The sequence below is a fragment of the Anolis carolinensis genome, chromosome 3 (genome assembly GCF_035594765.1).
Source record: "Anolis carolinensis isolate JA03-04 chromosome 3, rAnoCar3.1.pri, whole genome shotgun sequence".
NCBI classification, from domain to species: Eukaryota; Metazoa; Chordata; class Lepidosauria; order Squamata; family Dactyloidae; genus Anolis; species Anolis carolinensis.
This window is the reverse complement of record NC_085843.1, coordinates 237,487,768-237,513,373: the sequence shown is the minus strand read 5'-3', so window position 1 is coordinate 237,513,373 and position 25,606 is coordinate 237,487,768. Positions and strand designations below refer to the sequence as shown.

The following is a 25,606-nucleotide window of genomic DNA, read 5'->3' as shown; positions in this document are numbered from 1 at the left end:
AGTTTATTAAACATTGATCAAGGAATATAAAAGCACCACTAGCATTAGAATGGTGCCATACTTGTGGCGCTCATTTCCAAAAAATAAATCCACCTGAACAAATTTTACAAGACTAAAAAAACATTAAGAGGTGCATTGTTTTGCTATAAAATGCAATTTTCCAAATCCTGTACTATTTATTTATCATGTCAGAAGCTAACTGAGGGTACAATTATAATGTATTTTTAAAAACACAAAGTTAAAAACTTGACGTTTTCTAGATTTCCTTTGACCAGAAGCTGGCCACTTCAAATGCCTCTGGTGTCGCTGTGAGAAGGTCCTCCATTGTGCATGTGGCAGGGCTCAGACCGCATTGTAGCAAGTGGTCTGTGATTTGCTCTTCTCCATACTTGCATGCCCTGGACTCCACTTTGTAGCCCCATTTCCTAAGATTGACTTTGCATCTCGTGGTGCCAGAGCGCAGTCTGTTCAGTGCCTTCCAAGTCGCCCAGACTTCTGTGTGCCCAGGGAAAGTCTCTCATCAGCCATGGATTGAGGTTCTGGGTTTTAACCTGTCACTTTTGGACTCTCACTTGCTGGGGTGTCCCTGTGAGCATCTCTGAGGATCTTGGAAAATGATTTCTTGATTTAAGGCATTGGTGTGTTGGCTGATATCCAAACAGGGGATGGGCTGGAGATGTCTTGGTCCTTTCATTGCTGGCTGCTACTTCCTGGCAGATGTCAGGTGGTGCGATGCTGGCTAAACAGTATATTTTCTCCAGTGGTGTGGGGCACAGACATTCTGTGATAATTCAGCATGTCTCATTAAGAGTCACATCCACTGTTTTAACATGGTGAGATGTATTCCACACTGGGCATGCGTATTCAGCAGCAGAGTAGCAAACCTCTTTTTTTATTTAAGTCATTGGCTTGCTGGCTGACATCCAAACAGAGGATGGGCTAGTATCCTCTGAAGTAATTTGATACATTTTGATAGACTGATGTGTGTATAATATCCCACTCCTAGCCAGAAACATGCTGTGCCCTATAACTAGTTTTTTTTAAAAAAAAAATTGATTTGGTACCTTTTGAAAATAAGGAATAGGATTTTCTTCTAATAAATATAAGAATTAATATTCATGTAACCAAATCTCCTGGGTGTAATACAGCAAAATTTGCATACCATAAATATACATTTGTGCTTATAGTTATGCAGTGTTGTGACTCTGAGAGTTATATAATATCCAAGGGGGGGAAATGCTTACAACACTTTCTTTTTTTTCATAGGTGAAAGCAGACTCCCTTGGGATTTCTCCCAAAATACATCTTAAAGTGGATGTTGAGATGGGAAAACTCATTATCAAAAAAGCTAAGGATGGGCCTGAAGACAAGTTTTTTACTCACAAAAGAAGTAAGAGCTTAGACTCATAAATAATGGGTAAACTACTGATCCCACTGAGCTTCACTGAATATCTTTACTAACATGCCAAAGATCAGAGGGGCCAAACATTATGGGGATCTATATTTATTTTCAAACTTGGCAGATGAATGAGAGAAAAGTGTACAGTGTATGAAGATGACTCCTCTTTCTCCTTTGTAGTGTGCATATACAGGCAATCCCCAAGTTATGAACAAGATAGTTTCTGTAGGTTTGTTCTTAAGTTGAATTTGTATGTAAGTCAGAACAAGCCATTTTTTAAAGTGTAATTTCAGTTAAAAATATGTATTTTTTAGCTTTGGGTACATAGGAAAGGGTTAACACTCCTACGACATTGGCTTTGCTGTGTGTGACCTTGTTCAGAAGATTTCTGTCCCTGTGATAATTGGATTTTCAAAAATTTGGCTTGTTGTCGATATTGTGTAACCTATTGCATATTCCATAACCTATTGGAAAATAACTGCACCCATGACTATGTGGAGACCACCTTTTGAAAAACACTGGTCAAGAAAAGCACAACCTTGTTAGAAGTCAACTCTTTGAACAAGTGATATTCACAAGCATTCATGTAATGGCACACTGTTACACTGAAGAACCATTTGTACCAGTTGTAATTGCTCAAAAGATATACACTCCCTTTAAACCTTTTAGTTAAAATATGCACAGATAGGATGTAGCTTCTCTCTGTGTTGAGTACACAAAGCACAAAGTGCAAAATGCAGAACATTTCTGATTCTGAGTATTTTGGATAAACAGTTGCTATGGTAGCAGAGAACTAAGCCTTGATTGATGTTTTCCTGCACCATATCAATTTTTCTTCTTAATCTTGTTAAAGGTGTTAGCAACACATATGTGAACATAATCTTGATATACTGAAGAATTAGCTTAAGAGAGAAACTTTTGGGTGCTCTCTGCTTTCAGCTGCTTCTTTGTCATCATCACAGAAGGAAAATAGAAAAGAACTTTCTTTAATATGTTCTCATTTCTGTAAATTCTTTTACATTTACATTTCTGACAGAATGATGGCAATATTTCATTTTGGTTATCCTTCAGGCTGATTCCAATTCCTTTAGACCAGCATTTCTCATCCTGGGGGTTGGGACCCCTGGGGGTCACAAAGGAGGTGTCAGAGGGGTCATCAAAGACCATCAGAAAACACATTTCTGATGGTCTTAGGAACCCCTTTGAAGGTGAACTATAAACCCCAGCAACTACAACTCCCAAATGTCAAGGTCTATTATCACCAAACTCCACCAATGTTCACATTTAGGCATATTGAGTATTTGTGCCGAGTTTGGTCCAGATCCAAACTACTCCAAAACTCAAAGTCAATACCCACCAAACCCTTCCAGTATTTTCTGTTGGTCATGGGAGTTCTGTGTGCCAAGTTTGGTTCAATTCCATCATTGGTGGAGTTCAGAATGCTCTTTGATTGTAAGTGAACTATAAATCCCAGCAACTACAACTCCCAAATGACAAAAATAATCCCCTCAACCTCACCAGTATTCAAATTTGGGCGTATCGGCAATTTGTGCCAAATTTGGTCCAGTGAATGAAAATACATCTTACATATCAGATATTTACATTACGATTCACAACAGTAGCAACATTACAGTTATGAAGTAGCAACGAAAATAATCTTATTGTTGGGGGTCACCACAACATAAGGAACTGTATTAAGAGGTTGCTGCATTAGGAAGGTTGAGAACTACTGCTTTACACCATTTTCTTTGTGGGGAGGAAATTTTGCTGTGGGAATGCTAAAGAATGTTATTCCCTATTTTGGTAAAGTTTTCTTAAGGAAGAATGCTGCTGTTTCTGTTCAATGCTAGTTCCAAACTCTTAAATTGGATGCACTAGACACATTTGCTGAGATGAGAACCGGTTCAGTTAAGCCCCGTGTTCCCTGGTAGCGGCTGCTGAGTGAAATTTCCTCTCACCCTTTTCCATTACTGCTGCAATCTACATAAAGAAGTTTATTTTCAGTTCTAGCGTATCTTTCATCTCTTTGTCAGCCAACTCAGGAACAGAAGCATGAATTGTTCTTTTAAAAAGGGAAGATAATATTATTTTGGGAAACACCATGCAGAGATTGGCCATGAGGCTGTTCCTGTTCCATCATGCCTATACTAATTTGCTGGCATTATAATTTTTAGGTTGTACACAATACCTAGGCTAGCTGTATCATTACAATTCAACCTCAGGTTTTATCCCTCTTAAATTCTGGTTTCTTAACTGGATGTAAAATGCTGCACTTTCTTTCTCCTCCTCCCAATTTCCCCCTCCATCCTGGGCTTGCATCCATTACTACACATCTATTTGCACTTGATAACACTTAGCAAGAGGAAGCAGCCTGCCTTCCAGAAAGACTTGTTCTTTCCAATAGATGAAGAGTTACCACAACAATAGTTTCAGATCTCTGGAATAAAAAGCTTATGCTTTGTCATCACAAATGTTTTTAGAATACGAAAAAGGAGTAAAAGAATACATCTTTTTAGGAGCAGAGGAAGTGGGGCTTTGCTTGGGGATGTTCCCTTTGAATGATGCCATCTCTAGAACTGTGCACAAAGTGCTTTCTCTCTGTGTCAGGGACACACACAATTATTTCCTCCTCCACCTCTAACTTTCCTAAAATAGGATCCATATTCCAGAGACATATCCTTTTATTTTCCTTTCATCTCTGCTTGTTGTTTGTTTTGAAGATTTCCATAAATCTTGTATTTTAAAGAATTACTTTTGCTGGCTTTCTTCTCTTCACCACATCCAAACTCACTCATTGTCCATCATTGTTGGGCTGTACAGTGCCATCAGGAGCCCCCGATGGTGCAGCGGATTAAGGCGCTGAGCTGCTGAACTTGCTAACCAAAAGGTTGGTAGTTTTAATCTGGGGAGCAGGGTGAGATCCTCCTGTTAGCCCCAGCTTCTGCCAATCTAGCAGTTCGTACACATGAAAATCTGAGTAGATCAATAGGTGGGAGCAGTGCTCCATGGAGGCATCTAATGACAATGCCGGCTCTTCGGCTTAGAAAGAGAGATGAGCACCACTCGCCAGAGTTGGACATGACTAGACTTAATGTCAAGGGGAAACCTTTACCTTTATCTTACTACAATGCCATCAGATATGTAACTGTAAGTTCTGAGAGGTTCTAACTGTAATTTCTAAAACAGCCAGTAAATCTCTTTAGAGTAATGTTCCATTTCCATTAACAATGGAATTACAGACTTATCTACTCTAACCCTAAGTTTTCCCCAATGATTTCAATGAAACTTCTTCCTTAGGTAGATGATGTGTATAGGATTATAATCCAAGGGGGACATTCTAAAAGACCATTGAAATATATGGATTTCTTTATGACAGTCATATTTTTTCTACCACTTTTCTTCACTAATTTCTCATGGAGCTAAAAGCACTGTACTTTATTTTTCATCATCCCCATCAACCCAACCCACCGCCCCATTTTCTGTCTAGAAACAACCCTCTGAAGTCAATTAGAATGGAAAGATGAGACTAGTGTTTAACCTAATTCACAATGTGCATTGGGCAGAGGAATGCATGTGAACACAGATTTCATATAATGACCATGGTTCTGAGAATAAGCTGTAAAATTAAGCAGGATTGAGACTTTTTGATTTTCCAGTATGTAGTACATAATATTATAGTGATTGGTAATCATGCACACAATTGTATGTGCATGGATTGAGGATGGCAGTAAAAGCGATCTCAACGTGCTGCAATTGAGAGAGCCTAACTGTTCAATCCCCAAGTTGTTCTGAAGTAATTAAGATGTATCTGATCTGATTATTAAAAGGTAAAGGCAAAGGTTTTCACCTGACATTAAGTCTAGACGTTTCCGACTCTGGGGGTTGGTGCTCATCTCCATTTCTAAGAGCTGGCATTGTCTGTAGACACCTCCAAGGTCATGTAGCCAGCATGACTGCATGGAGTGCCATTACCTTCCCACCGGAGCAGTACCTACTGATCTACTCACATTTGCATGCTTTCGAACTGCTAGGTTGGCAGAAGCTGGGGCTAACAGCGGGAGCTCACCCCACTCTCTGGATTCAAACTGTTTACCTTTCGGTCAGCAAGTTCAGCAGCTCAGCGATTAGTCTGCCGCACCATCTGGGGCTCCTGATCTGATTTGTAGCTAATCTAAATTAGTCTCATTTACTGAGATTCAGCTGAATTGGTCACACAGCCCTAATGTATGCTGTGCATCTGGCTTTTATTTTATAGAGGTAAAAAATTCAAGTCCCAAATAAATAAAGGGCTGCCATATTTAGTTGGTACTTTCTCATTGCTGAACGAGCGGATCCTGAGGTGTATTTCCAAATTGCTGATCCTTTGGTGCAGACATATAGTCTGAACAGCTGTGACTAACATAATTATTTAGACTCGCAGAGTGGTACTAGCAATATGCTGCTGGATGAATATACATTTAAAAGACAAATATGCAAAGCTCCAGATTTATGAAGTTTTATGCAAAACTCCATAAATCACAACAATCCTTTTTTATTTTATTTGGAAAGGAAGAAAGAACAGACGGAGAGAATTTAGTCTAGGGCTAAACAATATCCAGGGTAGGAAAACCCCACTGTTCAACCTTTAGTCCACCGAAGCTGCACTCTACTCAATGCAGGGGGTGTTTTTGTTGTTGTTGCATTACTGAATGTGCCCACAGACTTCATTTTGCACATACAATACTTGATCTATCCAATGCCCTGTTTCCCACAATAGGTAATCCCAAATGCCGCAATTTCACAGAGACAGGCCCAAATAATTTTCTGTTGTCCCACTTTTTCAACTGTTTTTAAAATGCCCCGATTCCTGTCCCTTTCTCTCTTTTCTTTCTTTTGTCCTCAGTTTACTTCAGTTGCTGAAAAAGTCCTTGCACACACTTGGAGGGAGAGGAAGGTGTGAAATTTTATTCCTAGAAAATGCAGACAAAAACAAACCTGCTATGGCCTATCCTAGCTTGACTTTGTGCATCTTCACAGGGGGTTGGACTGAATGGCCCAGGAGGTCCCTTCCAACTCTGTGACTCTATGATTCCTTATTATTAACGTTTGCCATCTTGACCACACACTAATGTTGCTTTTCTAGAAGTGCCTCAGTTTTCATCTGCTGGGAGATATGCAGTCCTGAGAAAGATATAATTAAAATAGACCTCTTTCATTTTTGCTCCTCAACACTTGGCACTGGAGGAGGCACGTTGTCTCTGATTTTTAAATCATCATTACCCATCTAGTAGCTATCAGGAGCCTTGTTCTCCATGAATATGATTAGCTTTTTGTCCTGCATTTCTAGACACCCCAGTGATGTTTTCTTATGGATTCTGAGAGTTGTAATCCAAACTTTGACTTTCTTAAATTCTCTGGCCCATTTCTATAGCCATATAGTCTAGAGCCCCTGATGGTACAGTGGGTTAAACTGCTGAGCTGCTGAACTTGCTGACTGAAAGGTCGGCGGTTCACATCCAGGGAGCAGGGTGAGCTCCTGCTGTTAGCCCAGCTTCTGCCAACCTAGCAGTTTGAACACATGAAAATCTGAATAGAGCAATAGGTAACACTCTGGCGGGAAGGTAATGGTGCTCCATGCAGTCCATGACCTTGGAGGCATCTATGGACAACGCTGGCTCTTTGGCATAGAAATGGAAATGAGCACCAATCCCCAGAGTTGGACATGACTCGACATAATGTCTGGGGAAAACCTTTTACCTATAGTCTAGTCGATACTGTTCTGCATACAATTTAACTATCTTATATGAAGTGTTTGTGTGTCCTGAATCTCTTTGCAATCTTTTATACATGTTGATTCTACCTTATAAACTTAACAAAACATTTTAGTCAATTAAAAGTCATGAATAGGTATAGAAATCTTTCTTTCAGGGCTGAACAACTACATAGGGCAGTGGCCTATTTTCCATCATTTCCTTCTAAAGCTGAATCTTCTTGAGTACACCAAGAAATGTGTTATTTTTCCTCCTTTTCACTCCAGTTGGTGAGTCTTTTGCTGTTCTGGAGTGAAAAGAATGTACTTCTTAGAGAAGAGACGGGAACTGGGGGGAGTCTGTGATCATTTTTTGTATGTTTCTATGTAGGGTGAGTCTTTGGGTATGATTTGCCCAAAAGTATTACCAAAAATATACTTTTTAAAATTGAGGGAGTGAAGACTGATAAGGAAGCTTCTGTAGAGATCTGGGATCGAGTGTGACCTACAGGCTGCCCTTTCTCCTACCTATCTTAATTGCTAATGTATTTAAAAGTTAGCAATGTGGTTATCTAAAGGCAAATTGAAGTTTCTAAACTACAACAGGCTTAGATTTTAAGCTCATTCTTGAGAGCTGCTATCTGTTTTACAAGTACATCGTCAGAAAGATTATATACAGAGCTTGAGTTCGTTACTTTTACCAGGTTTCATGTATACACAATTTTGTCAGCTCTGGTTCTTTTAACTTTCTAAATGTCTGTAGGCTAAAACTAGCATCCTTTATTTAGTCCTACAGCTCATCAAGTCTCAGAAGTTCCCGAACAAGTTGGTGATCGTACTGGAGACAGAAAAAGAGAAAACTCAGAGGAAAGAATATGTGTTTGCTGACTCTAAGGTAAAACCTTCAGTTTGGGTGCTTCTACACATATTACAGTTCAATTACAGTACAATACAATTCAACTGAAGCATCGCAGTACAGTTCAGCTGGAGCTATTACAAGAAATCTCAAACATGATCTAAGGAAATTAGTAATTCAAGCCTCCTCCTATAAATTAGAGTTGTGCATTTGTGTGGAATCATTATTCGTTTTGTGTAGTTTCATTTGTGTCATCTCATTTTCGTATTTGTGTCCCACTAACGAAAATGGGCCATCTATACAACACAAATTTTTGTCTGGCTAACAAAAAACACGAAAATTTTCGTGCCATTGGCAGCAATGGGAGGGCTTCCGAGGCTCATCCCCCCCCCCTCGGTCTTTGGGTTAGAGGGGTGAAAATCATGACACACGGAGGGCATTTCGATCCCTTTTAGCTCACCAACTTTTAAAACATTTGGATCTTCCCCAGAGTACTATTGTTGTTAATGATATTATTACATTAAGCCCCATTTCCACAGATCAGATCTAATTCGAAGGGAGGCATGCCCCTCCCCCAGGCTGAGCTCGGATTCCGAGATCCTTCTTCATATACATAATATATATATATATATATATATATATATATATATATATATTATATTAACACCCATTGGTACACTTCAGCTGTAAGCCCTCTGCTTATTGTTACAGGGCAGAAACGAAAGGAAAACAAAAGCAAGCATGATTACTGTGTGGCTTTCATTTTCGTGTCACCTCTCTTTTCGTACGAAAATGTCATCATTCGTTTTGTGTAGACAAACGGTCAAAATGAAATGATAGCATGAAGGAAACAAATGAAAAAATTTCACTCATACCTCTGCTATACATACATCTCTAAACCTGAAGTAAATTGGAGAAATGGAGAAGATATTTAAGGGACAAACTGGAATCTCAGCCAAATTCAGAAGTAAATTTGCACATTGAATAGCAAAAAATCTTTAGGGTTTTTTTTAAAAAAAACAGAGGAGTCCTGAAATGCTTTAATTGTTATCTGTCTCTGCATATTAAATGAGTTGCTATTACAAGTGCATTTTACAACTTCGCCATCTCTGCCCCTCCCCCCCCCAAAAAAAAACTGCACATCAGATTTGGGGGGGGAAGAGCTACTCAAAAATGTAAGATTATAGTCATCTACCAGTGATGTCATGTGGATGCTCTGTAAAATAAGAAAAGAACATAACAGAAAAATGAATAATAAATAATGGCAGTTCGATAGAAAAGTGCTACTGTAGAAACATCTTATGCAAGCTGTAATAATACCAAGTGTGCAATTGTCAGTGAAGTATCTCACTGTATCCCAGTAATAAGTGATGGTCCCATTTACCTAAGCACCTGATCTGGTTACACCGCAAATTCTGTGAAAGGTAGTCTTAAAACATATACCATATGTTGACTGAAGAAGGTGAACATCTTTTTGCAAAAAAAAAGAAAATCAAACTAAGTGATTTTATGGGGTTAGTGAGGGGGAAAATTCACACAAAGTGTGTTATACTTGTCGCTCCCTTGAGACAGGCAAGAAAGCCATGTGATGTCAAAGTGATAGTACATTTTGGCACTTCTAGCCTTCCTTGTCAGTTTTTCTTTCCTGACTTGTCCAGAGCAAAGCTCTTCTTTTTGGCTTGTGTTGTGAACCTAAAAAAAAATACTGTTCTTACTTCTTCACCTTTCTTGTGTTCTAATTGAACAAAGTTATTTTTATCTAATCTATAGTTTACATTAGCATCCTCATACTTAGTGGATCCACCCCCGTGAATATACCTGCTTTTTGTTTGATTGCAGCTGCTAAGAAAGGTCTGGTCTGGTTCATATCTGCTTGGGAGACTAGCTTGGAATACCAGAGTTGGTTAGTACCTGAATGGGAGATCATTGGGTGAAACTGGGAAGCCATGCCATCTGAAACCCTTGAGAGGTTCTGCCTGTTGGTTTTGACAGTACTAGAAGAAATGGACCAGTAGCCCCCTGTGTTCTGAAAAAGAAAAATCACAATTTTAGTAAACATCAAAATACATTGCAAACACAGAAGAGATCACTGGTGAAGGTCATTTTGAAAACTCTCAAGGATATGGTTTTATCTACCTATGCCAGCAAAAACTCTAGTCCTGCCATGTGAGAACAATTTTCTCCAGCTTCCATTTACTTTTTGAAGTGACTCCTTGAAGAGCAACGTCATCTTGTTGATTCGTTTCTTCCTCTTTTGCTCTGCAATTTTCAGAAGAGAGAAGGCTTCTGCCAACTTCTTCAGCAAATGAAGAATAAACATTCTGAACAACCAGAGCCTGACATGATCACTATCTTCATTGGGACCTGGAACATGGGTATAAGTCTCAATTATATATTCAGATTGCTTTTTTATATGTTCATATTTTTTCTTATACGGAAAGGGGAAAATGGGGGAACAAACATACATTTGGGTCTGACATTCATACACAGACTACATATATAAATATTACTTTTTGGGACTACTGCAAGTTCTACTTCAATAAAAGATAATTATAAACAGTAATGGATTTTACTGTTAATTTTATTTCCAGATGGATGGAGTGGGAAATTTTGGGTCAATATTGTAGTACAAAGGAATAGGTTTTCTCACCTCTGCTTCAAGATCTGGAGGCTGAATGAATAGTTAAGTGCTTTGTATGCAGAAGATCTTATTTTAAATCATTGTTAGTTCCATCTAACCTGGGAAAGTCACTTTATGTTACCCTGGAATCCCACTATCAACCATTGTAATGCAATACGGAGTTTGAGGGGCCAATATTCTGACAGCTTCCCATGTGGTGTTGGGTTTTGGATTTCCCAATCCAGGTGATGCTCCTCCACCAAAGAAGATCAGCTCCTGGTTTCTTTCCAAGGGTCAAGGAAAGACCCGGGATGACACTGCAGATTACATTCCCCATGACATCTATGTGATTGGGACACAAGAGGACTCCCTGGGAGAGAGAGAATGGCAAGAGATACTAAGACAATCCTTACAAACCATTACCAGTATCAGCTTCAAGGTGGTAAGGATTTATTTTCCTGCTACAGCTTAATGCTTTATACTTGAATGAGCAACTGCAGGGGATCTCAGGGTCACTTTGATCCACCAGGATCTTTTGGAGGCTGCATGAGCTACCAAAAAAAAGTAAAAACGTCAATTGCCTTTCATGTCTATTTTTGGTTATACAAAATTGTTATTTTATAAGGTTGAACATATAGAGAGAGCCTCACCATCTACTTAAAACAGTGGTTCCTAACCTTTGGTCCTTCAGCTCCCACAATTCCTAACAGTTAATAAGCTGACTGGGATTTCTGGGAGTTGGTCCAAAGCACTTGGAGGACCAAAGGTTAGAAACCACTAACTTAAAGAATAAATGGTTGCACTTGTCGAGAAAAACGTTGTGGGAAGAGCAGATGTGACCCTAGGGCAGTGATGGCCAACCTATGGCACGCGTGTCAGCACTGACACGCCTAGCCATTTTTGCTGACACGCTGCCGCATGCAGATTGATTGGATGACTATGTCTTTTGTGGCCAAATTCGGTGTGATTTGGTCCAGTGGTTTTGTTGTTTACTCCATGGGAATCATGCACATTACATTATCATTATATCATTCTATTATTATTCTATTATTATTGTAGTATATTATCATATTATTACTATAATATTATTATTATATTATTCATTATTCATGACTACATTGAAACTAGAATAGAGAGAAATCAGCGTGGAAACTGCAAGAGGTGCCATAGATTGTTGTACATGGAAATAATGGTAGTAAATAGTTTTTGATTTATTAAATACAATTATATATTACAATTATACATTTTTGTTATTTAAACTATACATATTGTGAAATTATGGGGTTTTTTTCTCAAAGTGACACACAATCCAAGTCATGTTAGGGGGTTTTTTTGGTGAATTTTGACACACCAAGCGCAAAAGGTTGCCCATCATTTTCCTAGGGCTACACTTTGCCCGCCACTGCTTTACATAGGGACTATAGATAGTACAGAGAGATCTCTACAAACAATAATGCACATTCTTTTAACTGCATTTAAAAAGAGATTTAGATTTTATTTTTGAAGACAGGCACAGTACACACTAGACACAATATCCATATTTCTTGTACAGCTACTTATCAGTCATGAACAAATAACAATCAAGGCTTGCTCATGTCACCAACTCATACTATGAGCCAAACTGCAGTTTCAATATTACAAAAGGTATACATTACTCTCATTCATGGAGTTGCTATAAATCAAAGTTGACTTAATGGTAATTAACAACATCAACAATATAAGATTTTGTATCCATTCTGTTATTATAACTATGATCTTACATAAGAGTATAGATACATTGCCAATTAGTGTAGCAAAGCAAGACAGATATCGAACAGACAGCTTCTATTCAGTATTTTTTTCTGTATGCTTATCTCAGTAGATATCTAATATGAGTAACATGTTCCTGAAATGAAAACATGTAAAAGCAGGGATATGCTGCTTCTGATGGATTTACTGTACATGTCTTATTACTTGTCATTACACAAATAATGTTATCTAAGAGCTTGCACAAATTGCCTTCTTGTAGTTCCCAGAATGATCCCAAAGGCATGGCCAGTACCTATGAAGGCTGTAGGATTCTGAGAGTTACAATCCAAAAAAGGAATAGGCTATGTCATTGCTCAGTAATGTTGAAGTATGTGGCTGCTGATTTCTTTCCTCTTTTTCTTATTAGATAGCAATTCACACACTGTGGAACATCAGGATTGTTGTCTTGGCCAAACCAGAGCATGAGAATCGTATAAGCCACCTCTGTATTGACAATGTGAAGACTGGAATTGCAAACAGACTGGGTAAGGTGCAAAAGAAACCATGTGTAAGAGAAGGTCCCATCATAGTCTCTTACAATGAGAAATTGCAGTTAAGCATGTTTGAAACTGCAATGACTTTGCAACTATAGAATTCTCAGGATTGTTTATATCCACGCTTACAAAATTGCTTGCACAGCAGATTTTACAGTAGAAAGAGAAATATTTGTGGTCTCAGCACAAATTAGAATGGAAGGAGAGAAACTCAGCTCAGAAGTATTGTATGTTAAACTGTTTCAACTGGATATTGTTGTGAATGTTTATATAATGTGGTTTTAATTTTTCCCTCCAACATAAAAATTATATGCTAAAATTGTTTGTTACATTTCTTTAAGTTGATTTCAAATTATGGCAACTCTGTCCATGGTTTTGCTTTGGCAAAATTATTCACAGAAGGATTTCTATTGCCATCCTCTAAGGCTAAGAGAGAGTATCCAAGATCATTCAGTGAGTTTCTGTAGTTGAAAATAGGGATTCAACGTCTCGTCTCCCAGAGTCATAGAATCATAGAGCTGGAAGAGACCTTGTGGGCCATCCAGTCCAACCCCCTTGCCAATAAGCAGGAAAATCACATTCAAAGCCTGGTACCTCATAAAATTGGAGGAGACCACAAGGGCCATCCAGTCCAACCCCCTTCCATGTGTACTCGCTTTGTATTGGCTCTCTCCTACCACACAGTGTTTGTGATGATTCAAATCCCAACTGGTGCTTTGGCACTCAAATCGCTTTAGAAAGATTGCCTTTTACCATGCGTTTTGGCAGAAGATCCAAATTAGTTCCAGAAGTTTTTCTTTCCATGTGACTATGTCTAACCTGTGTTAACCTACCTAATTCCTATTTTCCAAACCTACACACGAACAAAAAAACAGTTATATTGCATTTAAAATGTCTATAATGCAGCTTACAAATCAGAAAATTCATATCACATAGAACAGTAGAACACACAATAAGTGTGTACTACAGAGTGAGAAAGAATTAAACATTCATATATAAGGAACCGTTTCTTGCATAATGTATATATCAGGAAAATAATAATAATAATAATAAAACTTTATTTATACCCCGCCACCATCTCCCCAATGGGGACTCGGGGCGGCTTACATGGGGCCATGCCCAAGACAATACAATATAACCATAACATAATACAATTAAATAATACATTACATAAAATAAACAGTACAACATAAGATCGAAACAGCAATATAACAAGAGCGGGCCGCATGAACACTACATTTAAAAACTAGATTAAAAATTAAAACTCTTGGTGAGAAAGGGATCAGAATAAAAACCTCGAGGGACGGGACATCAGATAGTGAACCAGTCTAGAGGATAAATATTGGGGGGGAGTAGCATAGAACATTTACTCTCCGAAAGCACACCGGAAGAGCCATGTTTTTAAATCTTTCCTGAAGGCTAAAAGGGTGGGGGCTTGCCTGATTTCAATGGGCAGCGAGTTCCACAAGCGAGGGGCCACCGCAGAAAAGGCCCTCTCCCTTGTTCCTACAAGGCGGGCCTGAGATATAGGTAGTGGCGACAGGAGGGCCTCCCCTGATGATCAGAGAGGTCGGGCAGGTTTATGGTAGGAGATACAGTCACGAAGGTAGGCGGGTCCCAAACTGTTTAGGGCTTTATAAATGATGGTCTGCACCTTGAATTGGGACCGGAAGATGAACGGCAGCCAGTGGAGATCCTTAAACAGGGGAGTAGATCTCTCCCTGTAACTCGCCCCTGTTATTAGTCTGGCGGCCGAACGTTGGACCAACTGTAACTTCCGGGCCGTCTTCAAGGGAAGCCCCACGTAGAGCGCATTACAGTAGTCCAGTCTAGAGGTAACTAAGGCATGCACCACCGTGGTCAAGTCAGACTTCACGAGGTATGGTCGCAGTTGGCGCACAAGTTTGAGTTGTGCAAAAGCCCTCCCGGCCACCGCCGACACCTGCGCTTCAAGCGTCAGCGCTGAATCCAGGAGGACCCCCAAACTGCGGACCTGTGATTTCAGGGGGAGTGCAACCCCGTCCAGCACAGGTTGCCACCCAATACCCCGATCCGACGAGCGACTGACCAGGAGGGCCTCTGTCTTGTCAGGATTGATCCTCAGCTTGTTTCTCCTCATCCAGTCCGCCACAGAAAAGTACAAATGTAAATAAAGGCGTTAGAAAATATATACAAATAATACATTCAATTCTTCCAGCAGCATTTAGGAAGGAAAATTGCAAACTGGTGTGGAAATAGCATGGAACAAATGTAGCATTGGGAACTGAGAAATGAGCAGAATCAAATATGACAGATTTTTTTCCATCCTCACCAAACACATGTGTTAAACATCAACTCACATAGTCACAATACACCTGCACATGTCTGCTCTTTCTTAATTCATCTATCCTAATATCTCTCCAAGCCGCTTCTGAACATCTTTTAACACTGTTTCACTTAGGCTTCACATTTGTGCCTTGGGGTGAGGCTTTCAGGAAACTGAGCATTATTATCTGTCTGCCCTGGGTTTTGCACATTGGATATTAATAGATCATGAAATATTTTTGTTCATTTCATCAAAACTTTGAGGACGCAAAGGTTTAAACACGGAGAAGGGAGAGGCTAACCCGATATTCAAATATTTCTTTCTTCAGAGCTGCTTCTGAAAGTAACTGCTTTCTTCTTATTCCTGTTAGTGAAATTATTGATACTATATATTAGGTAAAGATTTTCCCCTGACATTAAGTCTAGTTGTTTCTGACTCTGGGGATTGGTGCTTATCTTCATTTCTAAGCCGAAGAGCCAGCGCAGTCCATAGACGCCTCCAAGGTCATGTAGCTGGCATGACTGCATGGAGCGCCATTATTATATATTCATATATTAAGTTTCATCTGTTAAGCAGTATATTACATTATATTACATAATCTAGTCAGCATTTGTGGATGGATCCCAGGGTACACTGTGGAGCTGTATATCCATGTGCAATTCCTAAGATGCTTATAATATTAGACATAATTGGCCATGGAAATGTTTCCAAAAACAATTCTTGACATTAAGCTGGGATTAGTTATATAGTTCTGCTTACAAATCAGATGCAAATGTGACAGAAATCCAAGAATGTCAGGTGCACTTGCAAATATATAAAACCTTACATCATCATTGCAATTTTATTCACAGGAATAAAAATGAGGAAACACTGACCTGATCAGGGAAAACACTGGAAGAGATTTTAGTCTGCTTGAAAAGCTCTTTATGGATACAAGAAATTACGCATAGAGGGAAATTACGTATTCACATTTATAAACTTTTTGAAGGAAATCATTATACAGACAGTCCACGGTTACAAACATCCAATTTACAAATGACTCATAATTAGGAATAAGAATGAAATAACAGGAAGTGAGAGAAATCAACCCCCAGGTAGGGAAATTCATGGGGGAAAGGTGTCTGCACCTAAGCTTTCTTACCCATCCTTGTTTCCACAATGAGTCAATTTTTTGAAAATCCAATTATCACAGGGACAGAAAGTGAGGTGAAATCTCACAGCAAAACAAACACCACAAAGGTGTCAACCCTTCCCTATGCTATCCAAAGAGCCCCCCCCCCCCCATATATATACAGGCTGGAGTTACACTTAAAAATGTACCTGTTCTGACTTACTTACAAATTCAACTTAAGAACAAACCTACAGAACGTATCTTGTTTATAAACTGTATGTTTGCCTGAATCCTGTCAGTACTCTCAACTAGAGTGAACCTATTGAATCCGCCAACATATATATCAATCCCATTGATTAGGCAAGTCTGCTCTGATTGTGGCTACTAATAGTATTCAGGCTTTGAATTCATGATTCCCTCTTTTCCACACTTTCTGCTTCCAATAATAATAATAATAATTTATTATTATTATTATTATTATTTTATTTCTTACCCATCTCCTCATGGCTCTAGGCAGGTTACAGAATAATTAAAACACATGAACATTGCAAAAACACTACAGATGCACATATTAAAACATATTCTTATAAAAGCTACATATTAAAATGTATTTCTATAAAATACATATTAAAATACACAAAATAGAGATTAAATAAAGGGTACCCATTTAAAATTCATGCTTAAAGACTGTCTGGATAGGCCTGCCGGAAGAGATAGGTCTTTACATGGTTTTAGCTGCTCATTTAGCTGTCAGAGTTCTTCCAGCAGGTCAGAAGAGGTTTGCCTAATTACTCAAGTTCATGGGGTAGATTGATTTCTTTACGTTTCTACTTTTTTTTGTTCTTTCTTTCAGGTAACAAAGGTGCTGTTGGAGTGTCCTTCATGTTTAATGGAACTTCCTTTGGCTTTGTGAACAGCCATTTGACTTCAGGAAGTGAAAAGAAACAGAGGTAAATTGCTAGTATCTTTCTGAGAGCCATTGGAGAGAAATCTTTTGAAACTGATACAGACACTTCTGCTAGCCCTAATGGTTAAATGAGATATGTGTAAAGGATTCAATCTGATTAATAAAAGTTGAAATTGAAAAACGTAATATTTTCCATATGCATTTCAATTATTGCAGTTTCTGGATGGCTATCTGTTGGGGGTGCTTTGAATGAGATTTTCCTGCTTCTTGGCAGGGGGTTGGACTGGATGGCCCATGAGGTCTCTTCCAACTCTGTTATTCTATGATTCTGTGATTCTTAGAGGCAGGGAAATTTTGGTTCATTTGTGGTCACATAAGCTGGGATATGCCTCCCCATGGTTTGATTTGGTTTGGTTTGCTTGGATTAGTGCTGGCTCATCAAACTGAAATGACGTAATAGTGGAGAGACTGCAAATGTGACTTAATGTTTGTAAGAAGAGGGGTTAAAATAAAGAGGCACATGGAGGAATATCCCAGACTATGTCACCATGGATGAACCAAAATAATTCCTGCCTTTTTATGAATTCTAAGATATTATTTGAAAAAGAAGAGCCATTGGATTCTATGGAGGACTCCATGAGCATTATTCAAGCAAGATCAAACAACTTGAAGTGGTCCTGTAAACAAAAGGACTACAGTTAGGCTCTTCAGTTTCATAGACTTTAGAGGCACAGAACTTCTGTGAAAGTAGAAAAACTTTTAGTTTGCCTCTTTTAACCTGAGAGAACACCACTCTAGGAATCTCTAAGGCTGAATCTCTACACTGCCATATAATCTAGTTTCTCTGATTATATGAGTCTACACTGCCATATAATCCAGTTCAAAGCAAATAATCTGGATTCAGAAATGGGATTATATGACAGTGTAGATGGGTCCTAGGTTTGTAATATGGAAGTTGACCATAGAACTATTCTAGAAATTCTCAGAGAGAGCATATTAATCAAATTTGTTAATAATCAAATCTACAGAAATTAATCCACAAATATGGAGAGTCATCTGTACTGCACTAATTGGAAAGGGAATTTCAACTTGTCACCTCAGCCCTAGTGTTGTGGAGAATTAAAAAAACAAAACAGCAGCCTAGAGGAGAAGGTAAACATGTCTGGAAAAACAACTGGAAATGGAAAAGAGGCATAAGGGGATGTGGCACGCCCACATTAAGTTCCCAGCTCATGTCCCCAGTAGACAGCCACACATGAACCAGAACGACCTGCCTTTATGAACCTCACTGCCGCAATTAAAAAGAAAAATGTCAGGAGGCAGCATATGGAAGGGGAAATGAGAAGAAGTGACATTAAATGTAATAAAAAAGAATGCAGCACAAATTGCTCAAATTGACCCTGTCTAGATGAGTTCCCAGCTGGTGTCCATCACAACAGTTGTGGTAGTAAATTCCATAAATTACTTGCATGCTGTGTGAGGAAGTACTTTAAAAATTCTGTCTCAAGCCGACTGGCAGTTAATTTCACCAGATGTCCCTGAATTTTAGTATGATGAGCGAGAAAGAAAAACATGTCTCCATTTTCTTTACACCATGCATAACTTTATAATAAACTTCCATGATATCTCCAGGCTATCTTTTTTCAGAACTAAAAAAGCCCAAATTCTTCTGTGTTTCCTCCTCTGGAAGATGCTCCAATTCCCTGACCATAGTTGTTGTCCTTTTCTGCACTGTTTCCTGCTTTGCAATATATGCAGCCCATAGGTTGCAGTTTGTCTGTCACTTGTGTACAGTGTGTTGTTGTTTGACCATGAAGTGTATTTGTAGCCTGAAGAAGCTCCAGCACAGTATAGAATATATTTGAAGTGCAAATAAGCACAGATGATCAGTCGTGGCTCTGCTGAATTTAACACAAGGTTCTGATATTGGAATCTTTTGGTGATGTAAACTTCATTCTGTGATTTTAGCCAGTGCTGTGAAACATGTTTCCTTTTTTTCCCTAGGAAAAGAAAGTCCCTGCAAAAGAGCTGACTTACAGCCAATCCATCCCCAAACACACAATGTAGCTAGATAATTTAAACAGAACTATGAAATTCTTTTATTGAAAAAGAAAGAGGAATAGCAGACAACTAGATTGTGCGCTTGTTGGTGTTGTGTTTGTTATGATTTAGGAAAGAACGTTCTACTGAGAGAAAAATACTAGAAGGCTTTTAGGGGTTTTTTCTTACTTGTCTTGTTTGCTTATAGTTGCTTCTTAGATTCATCGTCCTTTCTCTTCTGCATGCTTCAGAAATAGAAATCATATAAACATGCCTATATAAAGCAAAGGAATCCAGAGCTGTGTTTTACTTTCTTTTGCTGCTCAAATTTTAGCGTTCTGCAGCAAGTGCTAATTCCCATGGCAACACATACTGCAGGTTCTTCTTTCTGTCTCCTGGCCTTCTCATTGCAGTGGTTCAGGCAAGGTGGCCCCTTTCAGGTGGTGGTTATGGACCAGATCGGTATTGAAAACCCAACTTCTCGTAATTTTCTTGTAATGCAGTAGCTTAGAGGACATTGTCTGTATTTTTTCACTTTGGTAGAATTGTAGAGTTGTAAGAGACTTTCAGGGCCATCATGTCCAGCTCCCTCTGCCATCCAAGAATACACAATCAAAGCATTTCCAACAGATGGCCATCCAGTCACTGTTTACAAATCTCCAGAGAAGGAGATTTTAGATAAAGGTAAAGGTTTTCCCCTGACATTAAGTCTAATTGTGTCTGACTCTGGGGGTTGGTGCTCATCTCAATTTCTAGGCCAAAGAGCCAGTGCTGTCCATAGACACCTGCATATGGAGTGTTGTTGCTATCTAACTCTACATATTATTGCAAGTGTTATACATTGTCAGTATAGTTGTCATTTGCTTGTAGAGGGCTTTATGTGTTGTAATATTAAAATTATAGCACTCTTCTGTTTTTCTAATCCTAACTCTGGAGTCGTGGTGGTGTAGTGGGTTAAACCCTTGTGCCAGCTAAACTGTTGACCTGAAGGTTGGTGGTTCGAATCCGCGAGATGGGGTGAGCTCCCATCTGTCAGCTCAAGCTTCCCATGTGGGAACATGAGAGAAGCCCCCTCAGGATAGTAACGCATCCCAGCGTCCCCTGAGCAACATCTTTGTAGACGGCCGATTCTCTCACACCGAAAGCAACTTGCACTATATTCTCGATTTGCTTGTGATGCAATTATTTAAAAAATCCCAACTCTTACACCATTATCCTGTTTCCCCCAAAATAAGACCTACCCCGAAAAAAAGACCTATCATGATTTTTCAGCATTTCTGAGGATGCTCAAAATATAAGCCCTATTTCAAAAATAATCTCTAGATATAGTTCATTTAAAAAGTCAATTTGGAAAAATAAGACTGCCCCTGAAAACAAAAGCATCTTTTGGAGCAAAAATTAATATAAGACCCTGTCTTATTTTGGGGGAAACAGGGTATTACTGTCCGATTGACACTTTTTTGATTATGTGGAATCACTTTCCTATGTTTTTCTGTTGGTGTTTTCTGCAGAATAGTAAATGAAATTATGAATAAAACAAATGAAACTGAGTATTGAATGAAAACTTTCTCAGATTGGCTTTCAAGAATGGAATAGTGAATAGGTAGGAGTTTGTTTATGGATGCAGTGTCAGTACAAAAAGTGTTAGTGAATGTGAGGAAGCTGACACCTCAGCACAGATATATTTATTATTTACAGCTATTTTGGAACATCTATCTATCAGCAGCATAAACATATCGCTAATTATAGGAGGATACTGGTACTCTATTAGGCATTCAGGAAACAAGTCCTTCAGCCATAATTACAAAGCAAACACCATGTAAAATCTATTCATGCCAAGCTTTTCACTTTGTTTTCAGTTGTTATTGTTATAAGTAGATGGCTGATGATAGCCTCACACTGCACTGCTTAGTCTGCTTTACCTTTAGATTCCAAAGAGCTTAAATAATTTCTACTTCTTAATATGTTCGTTGTTTTAGTATCCGTTTTCCTTTAACATAACTCTGCCTGCCTGTCGCTTTGTGGTCATCCTCTGGCCTTTCCCTTCATTATTCTACAAAGCACTGTATTAAGCATCTTTATCCTTTTTTTAATTAGGCGAAACCAGAACTTCACCAGTATTCTGCGCTTCCTGTCACTCGGAGACAAGAAGTTGAATCCATTTAACATCACTCACCGCTTTACCCATCTCTTCTGGCTGGGAGACTTGAATTACCGCTTGGAGTTACCCCCAACGGTTAGAGAGCCCCTTTGCTTTTCTATAGTACTTAGCGTTTATGCAAACCTCTTTGATGTACTTAGAGTACTTTGCACAGATTATTGCACTCTTTTTACATGCTGCAAGTAGGGACTGTATTATTATCGCCACCAATGAAAAATGCAAAGCTGAAGCTGAGAGAATACCTGACATCTATGAAATTCATAGTTGAAATGAGATTTGAATAGGGTTCTTACTTCAGCTGTCATCCTTTTAGTTTTAAAGTCATCCATAATTTTAGTGGTGGTCCCATTTTGCATGAGCTGAAACAAATCCTGTTCTGTTTTTCAGCAGAAGTATTAGCTGCACATCACTAATTGGCTAGCCTGTATGTCAATCACAAAGTCACTTCTTCCTCTTTTTAGAGCAGGTTGTCAAGTGGAAGAAAACAGAAACAACAAAACATCTTTTAAAAAATAAAGCTCTGAACCAGAAGTTGGGAAAGTTATTTTGTTGGCCTACATTTTAAAAAATCACGTAGCAGCAGTGGGAGATTTGGGGAGACAGAGACCAAAATTTTTAAGTGAATGAAAATGCAAACAAACCCAAAGCAGAGAAGTACAGTGAAGAAATGAACCAGATGAGGAACTTCCAATAATAGATGTCCTGTGATACTCTATTGCATTAGCCTTTGTTTAGCCCTTCATAGTTGACCATGTCCATTCTGAAATTCTGGCCATTGGTATCTTGAACCCATCTGATGTAGTAAACTGAAACTGGATTTTAAATTTTTGTGGTTGTTTTAGCAGGAGTGTACGTTTTTGTTTGACGATGTTACATTTGTTGTATGGTCTACTATTGGCAATTGAATGTTTGGCTTGTATTGGAAACCGCCCTGAGTCCTCTGGGGGAGATAGGGTGGTACAGTAGAGTCTCACTAATCCAAGCCTCGTTTATCCAAGCCATTTTTGTAGTCAATGTTTTCAATATATCGTGATATTTTGGTGCTAAATTCATAAATACAGTAATTACAACGTAACATTACTGTGTATTGAACTACTTTTTCTGTCAAATTTGTTGAATAACATGATGTTTTGGTGCTTAATTTGTAAAATCATAACCTAATTTGATGTTTAATAGGCTTTTCCTTAATCCCGCCTTTTTATCCAAGATATTCGCTTATCCAAGCTTCTGCCGGCCCGTTTAGCTTGGATAAGTGAGACTCTACTGTATATAAATAAGTTATTGTTATTATTATTATTATTATTATTATTATTATTATTATTATTAATCTTACTCCTGTCTGTAGCTGTATCTCTGCGCAGTCTTTGGGGTTATTGTACACCGGGGCTGCTTACAGACGATGCATTGGTTGTGGTATTGCAGTGGTTCACTCATTCAGGTTTTACAGGGAACCCACTGGATATAATTGTTCTATGGAAATACTGTTTCATCCACACTTCCTCCCACTGCCTCCTGCAAAAGCCTCTTTTTTGAGGACAAAAACATAGCACAATCTCTCCAGGGGTAGATGTCCTTCTGACTACCTTTCCATCTTTTCTAAAAAGAATGTGGTTTTGACCTGTCTGCTAGTGACCTATCAAGAAGGTGAACCTATTACACTTTGGTGTATGGTCACTGTGAGGTGCCTTCAAGTTGCCTGTTGATTTCTAGCGTCTCAGTGAGACACCCAAGGGTAGCTTGCCATTGTCTTCTTCTGAAATATAGCCTACAGTTCTTGGTATTCCTGGACCATTTTCCTTCCAAGTACTAACCAAGTTTGGTCCTGCTTAACTTCCAAGATCAAATGGTAGCTAGTATCCTCATGGTAATCTTTGCACTTTGGCCCTTATATGTGTATTTAAGAACATTTAGGAATGTTCTTAAATCCCTAAATCGGTATTTATTTATCGTGTCAGAAGCAAATTGAGAATACGGTTATAATATATAGAAAAACCAAATTTCCTTTGACCAGAAGCTGGTCACTTCAAGTACCTCTGGTGTCGCTGTAAGAAGGTCCTCCGTTGTGTATGGGGCAGGGCTCAGGCTGCATTACAGCAAGTGCTCTGTGGTTTTCGCTTCTCCACATTCGCATGTCATGGAATCCACTTTGTAGCCCCGTTTCTTAAGACTGGCTCTGCATCGCAAGTCACCCAGTCTTTTGTTTGCCCAGGGGAGAATTTCTCATCCGGTATCAGCCACTGATTGAGGTTCCGGATTTTAGCCTGCCACTTTTGGACTCTGCTTGCTGAGGTGTTCCTGCGAGTATCTCTGTAGATCTTAGAAAGCTATTTCTTTATTTAAGGCGTTAGCTTGCTGGCCTATATTTGAACAGAGAATGGGCCAGAGATGTTAATGCCTTGGTCCTTTCATTATTGGCCGCTATTTCCTGACAGATGTCAGGTGGTGCAATACCAGCTAAACAGTGTATCTTCTCCAGTGGTGCAAGGCGTAGACATTCTATGATAATGTGGCATGTCTCATTAAGAGCCACATCCACAATTTTAACATGGTGAGATATATTCCACACTGGGTATGTGTATTCAGCAACAGAGTAGCAAAGCACAAGGGCCGATGTCTTCACTGTGTGATCCCCAGGTTGTGCCAGTCAGCTTTCATGTGGCATTATTTCTAGCACCCACTTTTTGCTTGATATTCAAGTAGTGCTTCTTATAAGTCCTAAATCCGTGTTTTTAATAGAACTGAAATGTTCTTCTGGCTATAATTTTTTTTAAAGCAAAATGCCATTTAAATGGCAAAATGTTATGGCAATAACACTCATAATATCACACATAAAACCACATAGCCTTTTAGTGCCATTTTAGAAAGGTAGTTTATTGTGGATACTAGAAAGATACTTTAAAAAAAAAAAAACATTTAACTTGCTTGATCACATTGGCTTCAATCTACCCGTACTTACTTGAGTCTAATGCGAACCCCAATTTTCAAAACCCATAAACCACAAAAAATATTTCTCATATTACGCCAATCTAATGCGCACCTTAATTTTGGGAAGATAATTTAGTAAAAAAAAAAGGTGAGCATTAGAATAAAGTAAATACGGTATTTGTCAGTCCTAATGCTATGAAACAATGTTATTTACTCAAGTCTTAATTTGCCAGACTCTCATTGACTCAAGTTGGAACTAGCAAGTGGATTTGGGCCATTATTTGTGGCAATATATCTTGTAAAGCTACACAGTAGCAGGATAAGTAGATATAATGATACATTAAAGCCATAATGCTATTGTGTTGTATCTTTAGGGTGCATGCCATTGTAGTACTATAATGCTGATTTTTAAAAATAATTTAAGAATTCTTTCCGGTTATTGCCATTAACCTCCGCCCCCTCTTAATTGAAACAATGGTTACTGGAAAGGGACTTTTTGCAATCTTAAAATGCATTAGAGCATTATAGGGTGTGATGCCATTATGCTCTTTACAGTTTAAGTGTTATTTTGCTACTATTTTAACATTTGAGGCTGTCACTTGGAAAAGTAGCTATTACTTCAGCACTACTTAGAAGAGTGGGTTAAAAATAGGTGGGAGACAAAAAGAGTCCCATTGCAAATGGAAGACTTCAGTGTTTCTCAGCCTTTAACCCTTAACCTCCTCCTCTAAACATAAAAATCACAGCCCCCTCTTTCAAGCATAACTATTATCAATTTTGATATGATTTAAAATCTCATGATTTAAAAAGAAATCAAGACATTGGGAAACTTAGGAAAATGCATTTATTTCAATCTTACTTTTTTCAGTATTAATTAATGTGTAGTATTGTACAATGCAAGAGGTAGCGAGGTGTAGTGGTTTGGACTATGGCTGTAGGACAAGCATGGCCAAACTTCAGCCCTCCAGGTGTTTTGGTCTTCAACTCCCACAATTCCTAACAGCTTCAGGCCCTTTCGTTTTTCCCCTCAGCCGCTTGATCTGTTTCCAAATTAAGTGTGCTGAGGATTGCTACCTTAAATGAATCAATTATACTAGGCATCATGTCCAGCACTGCTGCTCAAACTTGTTTTAAGTGAGAAAGTGTAGAAAGATGACACTTTAACATATTGGATTTTGTTATGTTCTGCAAATGGGTTTTTGTAGCCCTCGGTGCCAGAATGCTATCTATTCGCAATTTAGTAAAGAAAACAAGACACATGTTTTAACATCT

The 25,606-nt window shown here is 38.7% G+C and overlaps 1 protein-coding gene across 3 annotated transcripts in view; it reads left to right on the top strand.

The window, feature by feature from the left end:
- The window catches only part of inpp5d (inositol polyphosphate-5-phosphatase D), a 92,716-nt gene that overhangs the window by 44,080 nt on the left and 23,030 nt on the right, over window positions 1–25,606 (top strand). For all 3 annotated transcript variants that reach the window (XM_062976410.1, XM_003218437.4, XM_062976411.1), the window contains exons 9-15: window positions 1,267–1,390; window positions 7,916–8,022; window positions 10,256–10,358; window positions 10,849–11,045; window positions 12,759–12,876; window positions 17,155–17,251; window positions 21,346–21,484. In XM_062976410.1, the coding sequence (XP_062832480.1) occupies window positions 1,267–1,390; window positions 7,916–8,022; window positions 10,256–10,358; window positions 10,849–11,045; window positions 12,759–12,876; window positions 17,155–17,251; window positions 21,346–21,484 (885 nt within the window). The remainder of the gene's footprint in view (window positions 1–1,266; window positions 1,391–7,915; window positions 8,023–10,255; window positions 10,359–10,848; window positions 11,046–12,758; window positions 12,877–17,154; window positions 17,252–21,345; window positions 21,485–25,606) is intronic.